Genomic DNA, 14,727 nt, shown 5'->3' with positions numbered 1-14,727 from the left:
GGGAAATCCATTTGACTGAAATATTAGAAATTGTCTTGTTTGAGTAGGTACTGATATCATCATGTTTGGACCTGTAGGGGAGGAAATGTGGTCTCTACACATTGCTGGGCTTGGATTCCTTCAGAGAAGAATAATTACATGGTGGTAATAACCAAACACTATGTTATTTCCAACTTTAAAACAGATACGCAAGTCAGTGTAGTCTCTATGTATATCATCTATCTAATACTTCATCATGTAAAAGGTTTCCAGCCAGACAGTGAAGCAGGGATAAGGGGCAATGGGATTCTCATTGCGCAAGGAAGGGGCTCACCAGCTTGGTCCGAAGTCCACAGAATAATAAGATGGGTTAGGCCCTGGCCGGCTGGCTCAGTGGTAGAGCATCGGCCTGGCATGTGGAAGTCCCAGGTTCAATTCCCGGTCAGGGCACACAGGAAAAGCGCCCATCCTTTCTCTCTCTCTCTCTCTCTCTCTCTCTCTCTTTCTCTCTCTCTCTCTCTCTCTTTCTCTTCCCCTCCCATGGCCAAGGCTCCATTGAAGCAAAGTTGGCCCAGGCGCTAAGGATGGCCATGGCGCTGACATGGCCTCCGCTTCAGTGCTAGAATAGCTCCACTCACCACACAGCAATGCCCCAGATGGGCAGAGCATCACCCCCTGGTGGGCATGCCAGGTGGATCCCAGTTGGGCTCATGCTTCTCTCTGCTCTGTTTCTCACTTTAGAAAAAAATACGAAAAGAAAAAAAGAAAGATGAGTTACCTCCATTTCAAAATAAACTGCAACAGGAATTAATATATGTCACTCGGTGGATGAGTTGACCTAACCTGTATGGTCATACATTGCACGAGGTGGTCTTAACAAGATATGGACGTTCTCATATACAGCTTTAGCACAGGGAAAACATACACAGAAGCATCCAACTGTATAACCTGTTTACAAACAAACAAACAAAAAACTCCAATTTTACTTCTTACAGATTTTTCACAAGCTAGAAAGAGATGAAAAGCTATTAATGGTGAACAGCTCACAGGAGAAGAGCCTGGTACATAAATCCAGGGTTATCCCCATGTATTAGTCAGTTTGAGCTGCCATAACAAAACAAAAGGAATTTCTCCTAGTTCAGCTGAAAATCTAAGATTGGGGTGCCAGCATGTTGGATATTGGTGAGGGTTGGCTTTCTGGCTTGTAGACAGCTGTCTTTTTCCTGTGTCCTGACCGAGCAGATTGAAAAAGCCAATCTCTCTGGTGCCCTTTCCTTTATTTTTTTACTTTTTATTTTTTGTATTTTTCTGAAGTGAGAAGCAGGGAGGCAGAGAGTCAGACTCCTGCATGTGCCGACTGGGATCCACCTGGTATGCCCACCAGGGGGCGATGCTTGGCCCCTCTGAGGTGGTGTTCCACTTCAATCGGAGCCATTCTAGCACCTGAGGCAGAGGCATGGAGCCCTCCTCAGCACCCAGGGCCAACTTCACTCCAATAGAGCCTTGGCTGTGGGAGGGGAAGAGAGAGACAGAGAGAAAGGAGAGAGGGAAGGGTGGAGAAGCAGATGGATGCTTCTTTTGTGTGCCCTGGCCGGGAATCAAACCTGGGACTTCCACACGCCAGGTTGACACTCTACCACTGAGCCAGGGCCCAACCTTAGGTTTTCTCTTCTGTATGTATATTCTGATGTCGAATCAGGGACGAGCTGCGGCTATAGGACTTCCCACATTGACTACATTCATAGGGTTTCTCTGAAGAATGACTTCTCTGATGCCAGATAAGGTCTGAGCCACTGCTGAAGGCCTTTCCACACTCATTACATTCATAGGGTTTCTCTCCGGTATGACTTCGTTCATAGAGAATAAGGGAGGTGCGTTGAATGAAGGCCTTCCCGTATGTTCAGCACGTGTATGGTTTCTCTCCCATGTGGATTCTTTCATGGTGGATAAGGTGTACACTCTGACCGAAGGCCTTTCCACACTGACCGCATTCATAGGGTCTGTCTTCCGTATGAGTTCTCTTATGTCACCTGAAAGATATTCGGTGACTGAGGCTTTCCTACATTCCTCGCACTGATAGGGTTTTTCTTCAATGTGAATTCTCTGATGTTCCATCAGAAAGGACTGGTGGCTGAAAACTTTACTATACTGATCGCATTTGAAAGGTTTCTCTTCAGAATGAATGTTCTGGTGTATTTTAAGGTTGGCTGTTTCAGAAAACATCTTCTCACAGTCCTTGCATGCAAACCGTTTCTTTTTCCTCGTGTGAACTTTCTGGTGTTGAATAAGGGATGCATGCCGAGTACAGGCCTTCTCACATTTGCTGCATCTGTACAGTTGTTCTCTGTTATGAATTTTTAGATGCAGAGTAAGGGTTGAAATCCGTCTGATGACCTTCTCACACTTAGCAAATTTGTAGGATTTCTCCGGGGCATGAATCCTCTGATGAAACATAATGGATGAAATCCTATGAAAGGATTTTCCACATTTTCTACATTGATAAGGATTCTCGAACTGGTGACGTCTCCACTGACTTAAGGCCTTCTCGTTCTCATGGCTTTTCTCCCCAGTATGAGTCCTTTTATGCACAATGAGGACTGCTTTCTTACTGAAGCCTCTCCCACATTTATTGCATTTATGTATTTTCTTCCCATTGTGGGTTTTCTCATGAAGTGAAAGGGAAGACCTTCGAATGAAAGCTTTCCCACATCTTCTGCACCCGTGGGCATTCTCAACAAGGAGAATTTTCTGATGTGTTCCGAGGGACGGGCACTGACTCAAGGCCTTCCCATAGTCAAAGGTTTCCTTTCCGTCATGAATTTTCTCATGCAGCATAAAGGTTGTTCTCTGAATGAAGCTTTCCTTGCATTTATCACGGGCATGGTGTTCCCTTCCTCTGTGAAGCCTCTGAAGAAGAAGAGATGAGACCTGTCTGAAGGCTTTTCTACAACTACTGCATTCAAAAGGCTTCTCTTCAGTGTGAGAATTCTGATGAAGTTTAAGAGACAAGCTTTGACTGAAGATCTTCCCACAGTCATTACATCTGAAAGATTTCTTCCCCGGATGCACTTTTTTTGGTTGTATTAGGAGTGACTTTTTCTTCCAGCCTCTCTTTTCCGTGGGACCTTTTCGTGCTGCAGAAACTGGTTTCTGATAGATGCTTTGCCCAGATTTGTTGTAGTGATTTGGATGTAAATTCTTGGTCTCACATTTAGACCTGGAGCCTGAAAGAAATCAACACATTAAGTATTTGTTTCCTTGTTGTTGTTTTTTTTAATTGGCATGTAAGAAGCTAAATTGAATCAACACAGAAAAATTTCTAGAATATAAGGGGAAAACTAGTCTGTCAACCTTTTTGCAAGAATGATCCCATTTTATATGTTGAAAATACATAGTAGCTGTGTACCTCAATAGAAAGTAGTTTTATTTTTTTCCATTCAGTGAGAGGAGGGAGGCAGAGAGACAGACTCCTGCATGCTTCCTGACTGAAATCTACCCAGAAAGCCCACTAGGGGGGCAATGCTCTGTCCCTTTGGGGCATTGCTCTGTTGCTCAGCAACTGAGCTTTTCTTAGCATCTGAGGAGGCTATGGAGTCATCCTCAGTGCCCGGGGCCAACTTACTCCAATTGAGCCATGGCTGCATGAGAGGAAAAGAGAGAGAGAGAGAGAGAGAGAAAAGTGAGAGGAGGGATGGAGAAGCAGATGGGCGCTTCTCCTGTGTGTCCTGACCGGGAACTGAACCTGGGATATCTACATGCCGGGACAGCACTCCACCACTGAGCCAACTGCTAGGGCCAGAAAGTGTTTCTGGGACAAAAGATTGCAGTAATATTTCCCTTAATTTAATTTTTGTTATTTTCTAAAATGTGCATGTTCCTTATGAATATAAAATAGTCATTTTAAATGGCTAAAATAGTGATAAGAGTAGTAAAGATTTTGAAAAGCATCAGAAATTTAAAACTCCTTAACCCTTTTGATATTTTCCCAGAATTGATGTTAAGAAAAAAAAATAATACTGTAAAATTTCAATTTCATTAGGCTGATTAATTTTTTTGAGGCATGGTGGGCTTTTAACTATATACTCATTTTTACATGAGCCATTGGGAACTCTCCTCTGAAAAGAGAAACCACTAACCTTAAATTCTGTATTCTGTAAAAATATCCTTCATAAGTGAGAGAGAAATAAGACTTTATCAGACAAATTGAGAGGGAATCTGTTGCCAGGAGACCTGCCTTGCAAAAAATGTTCAAAAGGTGTTTCCTTCTCAAAAGAGAAGGAAAATAGTATCGATCAGAAACTGGGATTTACATAGAGAAAGGGAGAATACTGAAGAAGAAATAAGTGGGCGCAAAAAACCCCTTATTTTTCTTATTCTTTATTGATCCAACAGATAACAGTTTGTTCAAAATAATAATACAACAACGTATTTGATTATGTGTGCTTATGCATATATATATATATATATATATATATATATATATATTTATTTATTTATTTATTTATTTATTTATTTTTTCTTTTCCACATGAGAGGAGAGGAGATAGAGAAACAGATTCTCATATGCACCCCAACCAGGATCCACCTGGCAACCCCTGTCTGGGGCTGATGCTCTGCCCATATGGGGTCATGTTCGCAGCAGAGCTTTTTTAGCACCTGATGTGGAAACTCCATGGAGCCATCCTCAGTGCCTGGGGCTAATGTGCTCTAAACAATTGAGCCATAGCTACAGGAGGGGGAGAAAGAGAGAAAAAAAGAAAGCGAGAAAGAGAAAAAATGGGGAGGTGTGGAGAAGCAGATGGGCACTTCTCCTGTGTGCTCTGACTGGGAATCAGATCAGGACATCCGCACACTAGGCTGACGCTCTACCACTGAGCCAACCGGCCAGGGCCCTTATGCATTTATCTTAAAGGAAGTGAATGACAGCAACGATACTGGGAACAAAAGGAAGGAATTAGCCTCATTTTGTTATTATAAGGTACTCATGCTACCCATGAAGTGGTACAGTGTTATTTGAAAGCGGGTTTGGATTAGTTGTAAATGTATATTGGAAACCCTAGGACATTCACTAAAGTAAGTTAAAAAAAGAGTATAATTGATATGCTAAGAAAGACAGAAAGTAAAATCATGAGAAATGAAAAAAATATTTTTTAATAGAAAAAATAATAACCCCAAAAAAGGCAGAAAAGGAGTGGCAGGCAAAAATAAGAACCAATAGTAAAGGCAACAAGTAGAGAACAGTAACAAATATGGTTACTCCATATTCATTTCTGATATTATCTATCAACTATGTCAATAATCACTATCAGTGTAAATGGTCTTAATGCACCAATTAAAAAACATTGACAGCATGGATCAAAAACCACAAACCATGCCCTGGCCAGTTGGCTCAGCAGTAGAGCATCGGCCCGGCGTGTGGAAGTCCCAGGTTTGATTTCCAACCAGGGCACACAGGAGAAGTGCCCATCTGCTTCTCCACTCTTCCCTCTCTCCGTTTCCTCTATCTCTTTCTTCCCCTTCTGCAGCCAAGGCTCCATTGGAATAAAGTTGGCCCAGGCGCTGAGGATGGCTCCATGGCCTCTGCCTCAGGCACTAGAATGGCTCCAGTTGCAATGGAGCAACACCCCAGATGGGCAGAACATCGCCCCCTAGTGGGCATACTGGGTGAATCCCGGCCAGGCACATGCAGGAGTCTGTCTCTCTGCCTTCCTGCTTCTCACTTCAGAAAAATACAGAAAGAAAAAGTAAATAAAATAAAAAAAGAAAGAAAGAAAGTAACAACTGTTGGCAAGATGAGAAATTGGAATCCTCATGCACCATTGGTGAGGAAGAGAAACAGAGCAGCCACTGTGGAAAACAGTATGGAGCCTTCTCAGAAAACTAAAACTAGATCTATCATTTGCTCTCATGATCCCACTTCTGGGTACATATCCAAAGAAATAGAAATTAGGATCTGAAAGAGAGAGCTGCACTCACATATTCATTGCAGTATTATTCACAGTAGCTGAGGGGTAGAAGCAACCCAAATGTCCATCTAAAGAGGAATGGATTTTTAAAAACGTGGTACAGCCATCCTCAGTGTCCTTGGGGGATCCGTTCCAGGACCCCCATGGATACTAAATCCATGGATGCTCAGGTCTCCTATATATGATAAAATGACACTGTATTTGCAATAAGCTATACACATCCTCCTGTAAACTTTTTTTTTGACAGAGACAGAGAGAGGGACAGATAGGGACAGACAGACAGGAGGGAGAGAGATGAGAAGCATCAGTTCTTTGTTGTGGCTCCTTTGTTGTTCATTGATTGCTTTCTCAAATGTGCCTTGACCAGGGAGGCTACAGCATAGCCAGTGACCTCTTGCTCAAGCTAGCAACCTTGGGCTTCAAGGACTGAGTAACCAAAGCCAGTCAGAAAAGGTCAAATGGTCTACGGCCATACCACCCTGAACGCGCCCAATCTCATCAGAAAAGTCAAATGCTGTCTGATTCTATTCATATGAAGTATCCACAGTAATCAGAATCACAGCAAGAGAGAGCAGAGGGGTGGTTACCAGGGGCTGGGGGAGGTAAAGGGGGCCAGTATTGAATATTGAGAAGGCACCTACTTTCATTACTGCAATTGAGAAAGTCCTAGAGACCTTCTGCATAACAATGTGCTTACACTTCACTGCACGTTTAAAAATGGTTAAGGTCGGATAGTTCATGCTGTACTTTTGCACCGCAATGAATAAACTTCATAGAAGTATAAACAAACACACACACTTGAGAGAATCAAAGAGGAATCTATTAGAAAAGAGAACGAGTTCTTCCAGAGAAGTTAAAATGAACAGTTACGGAAAAGATTTTAAATTCTTGTTAAGGAATGAAGAAAATGATGCAGGTGGGTATGTGTTGTCACGGAAGAAGTCAGAATGTACCTTCTCTGAAGGGAAACACAGAAGCAGAGGCAGGGAAATGGGGGGGGTGGAAATGAGGGTGGAAGACCTGAGCTTGTGAGACTAAAAGCTGGGGTTTGAACCCCCACCTCCTGGCTGGGAGGCCTGGGACAGTCACTCAAGTACACTGGTACTGTTTCCTCCTAGGAACCGGGTACGGACAGCACAGCGTTGTAGGGAGAAACCTGTATTGAGAAGTGTCTGATACCCAGTAAGGGGCTTAGAGGAAGTTGGTTATTTTCTTTTGGGGGTGGTGGTGGGGTGGGGGTCTTACCAAAGGGAACTGAATTCTCCACACAAGCCTAGGGTCTTTCGGGTGGAAAAGTGGCTCTTGAGTGCTATCTCCCAGGGGTTTCCCTCTCACAGATGGAGAGTGCTTTCACACTAGGACCAAACTGCCAACTTCTAAGCCCTGGTCCTGTCACTCACCCGGGCCCCCGTGGCCTCTTGCCGGTTCCACCGTCCAGGGTGCTTTCTGTTTCTCCAACAGGGTGATCACATTAGGCCTCTGACAGGAAAGTTCTGCAGAGAGCAACACGTTGGAATTGAGCATGATGTGGACGGCACAAGGTGGAAAGCCCAGCCTTGTGTCAACGGCCAGGGGGATTGATCGGCACAGAGGGAGTGTGTGGGACTTGACGGCAGGTAGAGAATGAGCAGCAAGGAAATTCAGTGGCAGACCTGGCTAAGTCACTTAGCTGGTGAGACCGTCGTCCCCGACACGCCAAGGTTGTGGGTTCAATCCCTGGTCAGGGCACATACGAGAAATCAACCAATGAATGTATAAATAAGTAGAACAACAAATAAATGTCTGTCTGTCTCTCTCTTTCAATAAATAAAAAAATGTTTTTAAAAAATTCAGTTACAGGCCCTGGCTGGTGGTTCAGCAGTAGAGCGTCGGCTTGGTGTGTGGAAGTCCCAGAGAAGCGTCCATCTGCTTCTCTACTCTTCCTCTCTCCTTCCTCTCAATCTCTCTCATCCCCTCCCACAGCCAAGGCTCCATTGGAGCAAAGTTGGCTCGGGTGTTGAGGACACTAGGACCAAACTGCCAACCTGAGGCCTCCACCTCAGGCGCTAGAATGGTTCTAGCTGTAACAGAGCAACACCTCAGATGGACAGAGCATTGCCCCCTGGTGGACATGCCGGGTGTATCCCGGTTGGGCGCATGTGGGAGTCTGTCTCTCTGCCTCCCTGCTTCTCACTTCAGAAAAATACAAAATAAATAAATAAATATATATAAATATATATATAAATATATATATATATATAATTCCGTGAAAACCATACAATATGTTTAACACTAAATACAAGTAATTGTGTGCATTTTATGTAAGACCAACACTTTTAAAGTACAATAAATCTCTGAATTCTTTTTAATAATGTTGTTATGCTATTGCTAACCAATGCTGAATAAAGTACTTCTTACCATTAATGCGACTTCTGGTGCTGCATGGTTTTGCTGATGGCTTTGTAGTCTGGTTGATACGTGGTGAAGTTAAGCTTCATGCAGGCGTTGAGACTTCCATCCATTAAACGTGATCGTAGGTTGGTCTTAACATTCCTTAGATGTGAGAAAGACTGCTCACATGCATATGTAGAGCCAAACATTGTCAGTACAGCAATACTCACAAGCTGCAGTGTGTGGTATGTGACGGGAAGCATGTTACAAGTTTTGACAATCAGTTGGTTCGCGGGTTGAAGTTTTTTCATTTCTCCCCACTTGTGTTTGCTCGCCAACTCTGCTTGCTGTCGTTCAAGTCTTTCCAAATCTTCATTCAGTGACTTGAACTTATTCACCCACATGTCTGAGGCCTTCAGGCCAGCAGCTTGTAGCTCAAAATCTCTGACGGAGACACTGGTGATGTAACTCAGGTTGACGCTGTCCACTGCACACTCGTGTGGATGGGTGACGAACTTAAAAAGACGAATGCGCTCACGAAATTCTTCAAAGTGTGCGTTGAATGACTGCGGGAGATTAGATGGGAAGCCCACTAGCTGCTGGAGATCAAGATGTTAAGCAAGGTCACTTGCTGTGCATGCATCTTTAAACTCTCCCAGTTTTTCAAAGTGTAGTAAACGATCTGTTTCAATGTCGGTGATGAAGAGTTCCAGCTTGTTTTCAAATGCAAACACTGCTTGTTGAAGGGATAAGACTGTATTTCCAACGCCTTGCGTTTTCACATTGAGCTGGTTCAGATGTTCAGTCATGTCCACAAGATAGTAGAAATTCAGGAGCCACTCAGGGTTAGCTAACTCAGGATGTTCGATGTTTTTCATTTCAAGAAAAGTCCGGATTTCGCTCAGACAAGCCGCAAAACGGCTGAGCACCTTTCCTCTCAACAACCAACGCACATTGCTGTGCAGAAGCAGACCAGGATAATTATTCCCAACTTCATCCAGCAGTGTTTTAAACTGGCGATCATTTCAAGCTCAGGCTACAATAAAGTTGACCACCTGAATGACCAGCGGCATCACCTCACCAAGCTGCTTGCCACACATCTGAGCACAAAGCGCCTCCTGATGTAGGATGCAGTGAAAACTTAGGATGGGTCTCTTTTCATGTTCACGAAGAAGCGCTATGAATCCTGTTTTTCCCCACCATGCACGGAGCACCATCAGTACACACCGAAATAAGTTTATCCATCAGTAGATTTTTTTCTTTAGCAAACTCAGTGAAAGACTTGAATAAATCCTCCCCTCTTGTTGTCTCTTTCATAGGCAAAACAGCAAGACTTTCCTCATGTAGTGTGTCACCAACAGCATACCTTGCAATCACGCTGAACTGGGATAAATGGCTTACAACTGTTGACTCATTCAAAGCGAGTGAAAAAAATGGTATTGCATTTATGTCCTTCACTTGTGTTGCCTCAATCTGATTTGCCATCATGATGGTACGATTGTGAACAGTTCTTGCCTACAGAGGCATGTCTTTTATTCATTTGATTATCTTGTCTTTATCCAAAAAGTCGTCAAAAAGTTCATTGGCAACGTCAAGCACGAACGTTTTGGCATACTTTTCATCTATGAATGGCTTTCCATTTCTCACAATTGCTAAAGCACCAGCAAAGCTAGCCGAATTCCAGTCACCTTGTTGGGTCTAAACACAGAGTTGCTGCTGACTAGCTTGCACTCTGCACAGTAGCTCTTAACATGTCTTCTTCCTGCTGTCCTCCGCTGGATATTTCTATGCAAATGTAGTATGGCTTGTGTCGAAGTGCCACTTTATATTTGACTGTTTCGTCGATGCAATTTTATCATTGCATATTAGACACACTGCAGAACCTGCTCTCTCCACAAAGGCAAATTCCTCTGTCCATTCCTGCTGAAAAGTAGGATACTCCTCATCTTTTTTTCTTTTAGCCATCTTCTTCATCTAAAGCAGGGGTCTCAAACTCGCGGCCTGCGGGCCGCATGTGGCCCGCCGAACAATGTTGTACTGATTTTTTTTTGTTTTCAATTGCAGTGAGAAAAGTGTTGCATAACAGTTGCCTTTTGTAGACCTAGTGTGGCCCACCGAATGGCTGTGATCTTGCTCTGCGGACCACATGCTGAGTTGAGTTTGAGACCCTTGATCTAAAGGGTTTCTGCAATTAGCGAGCTGACTACTTGATTAAGAGGAGGGAAGTTTACTTCCTGACCTCACAACGACCCATGTACGTTATGCATTATCCAATAAAAATTTGGTGTTGTCCCAGAGGACAGCTGTGATTGGCTCCAGCCACCCGCAACCATGAACATGAGCAGTAGGAAATGAATGAATTGTAATACATGAGAATGTTTTATATTTTTAACGTTATTATTTTTTTTTATTAAAGATTTGTCTGCGAGCCAGATGCAGCCATCAAAAGAGCCACAGGTTCCTGACCCCTGATATATGCCCTAATTTTTGTGAGCCACTAGTGTTAGGGGATATTTCAAAATGAATAGAAAGCAATGAGATATCCCCTCATTTTTTTTGAGCAGTGTATATTTCAATAACACTGTTAAAAACAAAAATCCAAACTGGAGTGGCTTCTGTCTTCCTGCCCAGACTGATTCCCATCCCCTCAAAGGGCCTGCTGTCAGGGGAGGATAAGGAGAGGGCCGAACCGAGAAAGACCAGATGCCGGTCATTCTCCAACATGACCTTTTTGTACAGATTCTGCTGCGTGGGGCTCAGTCACTCCCACTCCTCCTGGGAGAAGTAGAAGGCCACATCCCCGAACGTCACCAGTGCCTGAAACGGGAGAATCGCACCTCCAGTCACAGTAGGCTCATGTTTCCACACTGCTGGAGCACAGAGTGGACTTGTCCCCTCACACACGGGACAAACAAGCTGCCAGGAATGTCCTCAGGAAACATCTGGTGCTCTGGGGCCAAAAGGGGAAGGGGGGTACTAACATAAATAAAACGCAGGGCGACATGATCTTCAAGACTGTGTTATATGAAAAGCATATTGACTGGGACTTACTGGGTGCTGACAGAGCCTCAGGCATTTTCCTAAGCACCTGTGTGTACTGGTCCATTCAGTGCTCATGTGAGCAGGGACCGGGACCCCGTTGACAGGATCCTAGCGCTGTGATAGACGACCGTGAGGTAAGGGGACCTGCTGACATTCTTGAAGCTCCTGAATAGAGGAACTGGGTCCCCCATGCCGCATCCTCCAAGGACCTGCTCACTCACAGGGCCCATGAATAGAACCCACGTAGCAAATGGCTCTTTGCAGATGTCATCAAAGGTTTTGCTAATCTGTGGACCTTGGAACAGGGAGCTTGTTGAAAATTTCTAGGTGGGCCTGCAGGGACCAGAGGATTCCATAAGAGCAGACACTTCTCCAGCTGGTGGGCAGAAGAGGAGAGAAAGGGAAATTGAGGAGATCGGAGGCATGAGCTGGATGTGAAGATGGAAGAGGATGGGGCCAAATGAAAAACAGGAGCAGGAATGAATGAAGGTGACACAGGCCAACACCTCAATTTGAGCCTTGTGAGACCCAAACCAGAGGCCCCAGCTAAGTCATGCCATGCTGGAGCTCCAACCCGGATGATAACTTGGCCAAGTTACGTTGTGACAGTAACAGGGAGTGACCACACATGACTCAGAGGACGAAGCTGTTTGTTATGAGAAATTAACTTCAAAATGCATGTTGGACCTCGGCTGGTTGGCTCAGTGGTAGAGCATTGGCTCAGCGTGTGGAAGTCCCGGGTTTGACTTCCGGTCACGGCACACAGTAGAAGTGCCCATCTGCTTCTCCACCCCTCCCCCTCTCCTTCCTCTCTGTCTCTCTCTTCCCCTCCCACAGCCAAGGCTCCATTGGAGCAAAGTTGGCCCGGGTGCTGAGGATGGCTCCATGGCCTCCACCTCAGGCGCTAGAATGGCTCTGGTTGCAACAGAACAACGCCCCAGATGGGCAGAGTATTGCCCCTGGTGGGCATGCTAGGTGGATCCTGGTAGGGTGCATGTGGGAGTCTGTCTCTTTGCCTCCCCACCTCTCACTTCAGAAAAATACAAAAATATGCATGTTGGAGAAAATAACTTGATGGTCTAGACTAGAGTCATGTTTTTAACCGCCAGCCCATGAACTGGTGCACCCAGACATTTTGTGCTGCGAAAGAGTTCACCACCCTGACGCTGTATGATGAATACAGACACAATGGCTTTAGTCACTTATGTCAGGGCAATTTCTGCCTTGGCGGTCCCAGAAAGAATTCTCCTGTTTTCACTAGTCGGCATGTGTGAACAGGTCAAAAAACACCAGGAGCAGGCATGTCTCATCGCAGAAGGCTGACATTACCACTCCATGGCCAGGTTGCCACAAAGTCAATTGAGCAGTCACTCAAGTTGGAGAGGATCCCTCCTCATAAAACGGGGTGCACAAGCAGAAACGGAGCGACATCAGGAGATCAGCTCCGGGGCGCAGCACAGGGTCCCCCCTGCCACCTCAGGCCTCAACCGGGTGTGCGTCTCCACAGCGACAAAGCAGCAGCTGTCATTGTCTCTCGAGGTGGGGGGCTTTCTCCCCAGGCGGGCAGAGCCCCTCGAGGTGCTGCACGAACAGGGGGGAGGTCATGCGCATGCTGAGAAACAGGAGAGGGGGGCCTTCTCATGCTCCTACCCTCAGCGGCCAGGGGAGGGACCCAGGGGCCCTGGGCCCCGGTTGAGTTTCTGTTGCGCAGGAAGTATCCGTGAAGAGAGAGCAAATGGTCCGAGTCTTACGCAAATGGTCCGAGTCTTACGCAAATGGTCCGAGTCTTACAAGATGGAACGTTCGTGAAGGAAGAGGAATGGTCGCTTACCTTGGCCCTGGACTTCTCTCCCTCGGCAGGCATCGCTTCCTCCGGGTTGAAAGGTCGCATGTGGGGAGCGCAGCGCGCTAGGAAGGGGATGTTGTGGGGGGAAAGAAGTCAGGAGGCTGACTGGCATTCTGGGAGTGGGATCCTGGAGTCTTTAGGGTAAGAACCCCAGAGCCCCAGCCCCTGGACATACACGTGCTTGCATACATGCAGACACACAGAGGGGGAGGGGGTCAGAATATCATCTGGAACATTCCTGCTCCTTTTCCTGGGCAGGGAGGGGCCACACAGCCAATGCTACCTGCTGCTACGATCACAGAAGGCCCTGGATCAGAAGGCAATTGCCGGGACGCTGGTGCATCCACTTGACAAGTGCGCACGGAGCGCCGACTGGGTGCCGGGCGCTGTCCTGGGTGCTGGGGGACAGTAGTGGGTTAGAGCGGGTAAGTCCAGCTCCCGGCGCACCGCACTCCAGCAGGGGAGATAAGTTTACACGGAACAGTGTTAACTGAGATCGTTATGATACAGAGAAAAAAAGGTCTGACCAGGCAGTGGCGCAGTGGATGGAGCGCCGGACTGGGACGTGGAGGACCCAGGTTCGAGATTCTGGGGATGCCAGCTTGAGCACAGGCTCGTTGGCTTGGGAGCGGGGTCGCGGGCTTGAGCGTGGGATCATAGACATGACCCCATGGTTGCTGGCTTGAGCCCAAAGGTCTCTGGCTTGAAGTAGAAGCCGAAACTGTAATGTTTCACATTCATTGAGTTAAATAAAATGTATTATGAAGCCTGACCAGGCGGTGGCGCAGTGGACAGAGCGTCAGACTGGGATATGGAAGACCCAGGTTCGAGACCCGGAGGTTGCCAGTTTGAGCGTGGGCTCATCTGGCTTGAGCAAAAAGCTCGCCAGCTTGGACCCAAGGTCGCTGGCTCGAGCAAGGGGTTATTCAGTCTGCTGAAGGCCCACGGTCAAGGCACATATGAGAAAGCAATCAATGAACAACTAAGGTGTCACAATGCGCAATGAAAAACTAATGATTGATGCTTCTCATCTCTCCGTTCCTGTCTGTCTGTCCCTGTCTATCCCTCACTGTGACTCTCTCTTTGTCTCTGTAATAAAATAAAATGTATTATCAAAATTAACTTTAATGATTACTTTAGTTTTTTCTTTATTTTTTTGCGAGAGAGAGAAAGAGAGCAGGAAGGGAGAAAGAAGAGCAGCATTAACTAGTAGTTGTGTCACTTTATTTTATTTTTTTGTATTTTTCCGAAGTTAGAAGATGGGAGGCAGACAGACAGACTCCGCATGTGCCTGGCCAGGATCCATGCAGCATGCTCACCAGGGGGTGATGCTCTGCCCATCTGGGGCATTGCTCCATTTCATGGGAGCCATTCTAGCACCTGAAGCAGAGGCCATGGAGCCATCCTCAGTGTCGGGGCCAACTTTGCTCCAGTGGAGCCTTGGCTGTGGGAGGGAAAGAGAGAGAGAGAAAGTAGAGAGGGAAGGGTAGAGAAGCAAATGGTCACTTCTCCTGTGTGCCCTGGC

General features: G+C 46.0%; 1 protein-coding gene across 1 annotated transcript; it reads right to left on the bottom strand.

Annotated features, from left to right (window-relative positions):
• Positions 1–1,636: 1,636 nt before the first annotated feature.
• Positions 1,637–13,220, bottom strand: ZNF667 (zinc finger protein 667). Its single transcript, XM_066372612.1, is given in 5 exon segments — positions 1,637–2,031; positions 2,034–3,203; positions 7,345–7,437; positions 11,005–11,131; positions 13,188–13,220. Coding segments are annotated over 5 exon segments (1,818 nt in total).
• Positions 13,221–14,727: the final 1,507 nt, after the last annotated feature.

The sequence above is a fragment of the Saccopteryx leptura genome, chromosome 3 (assembly GCF_036850995.1).
Source record: "Saccopteryx leptura isolate mSacLep1 chromosome 3, mSacLep1_pri_phased_curated, whole genome shotgun sequence".
Classification (NCBI taxonomy): Eukaryota; Metazoa; Chordata; class Mammalia; order Chiroptera; family Emballonuridae; genus Saccopteryx; species Saccopteryx leptura.
The sequence above is the reverse complement of the archived record's forward strand: the minus strand, read 5'-3'. Positions and strand labels throughout refer to the sequence as shown.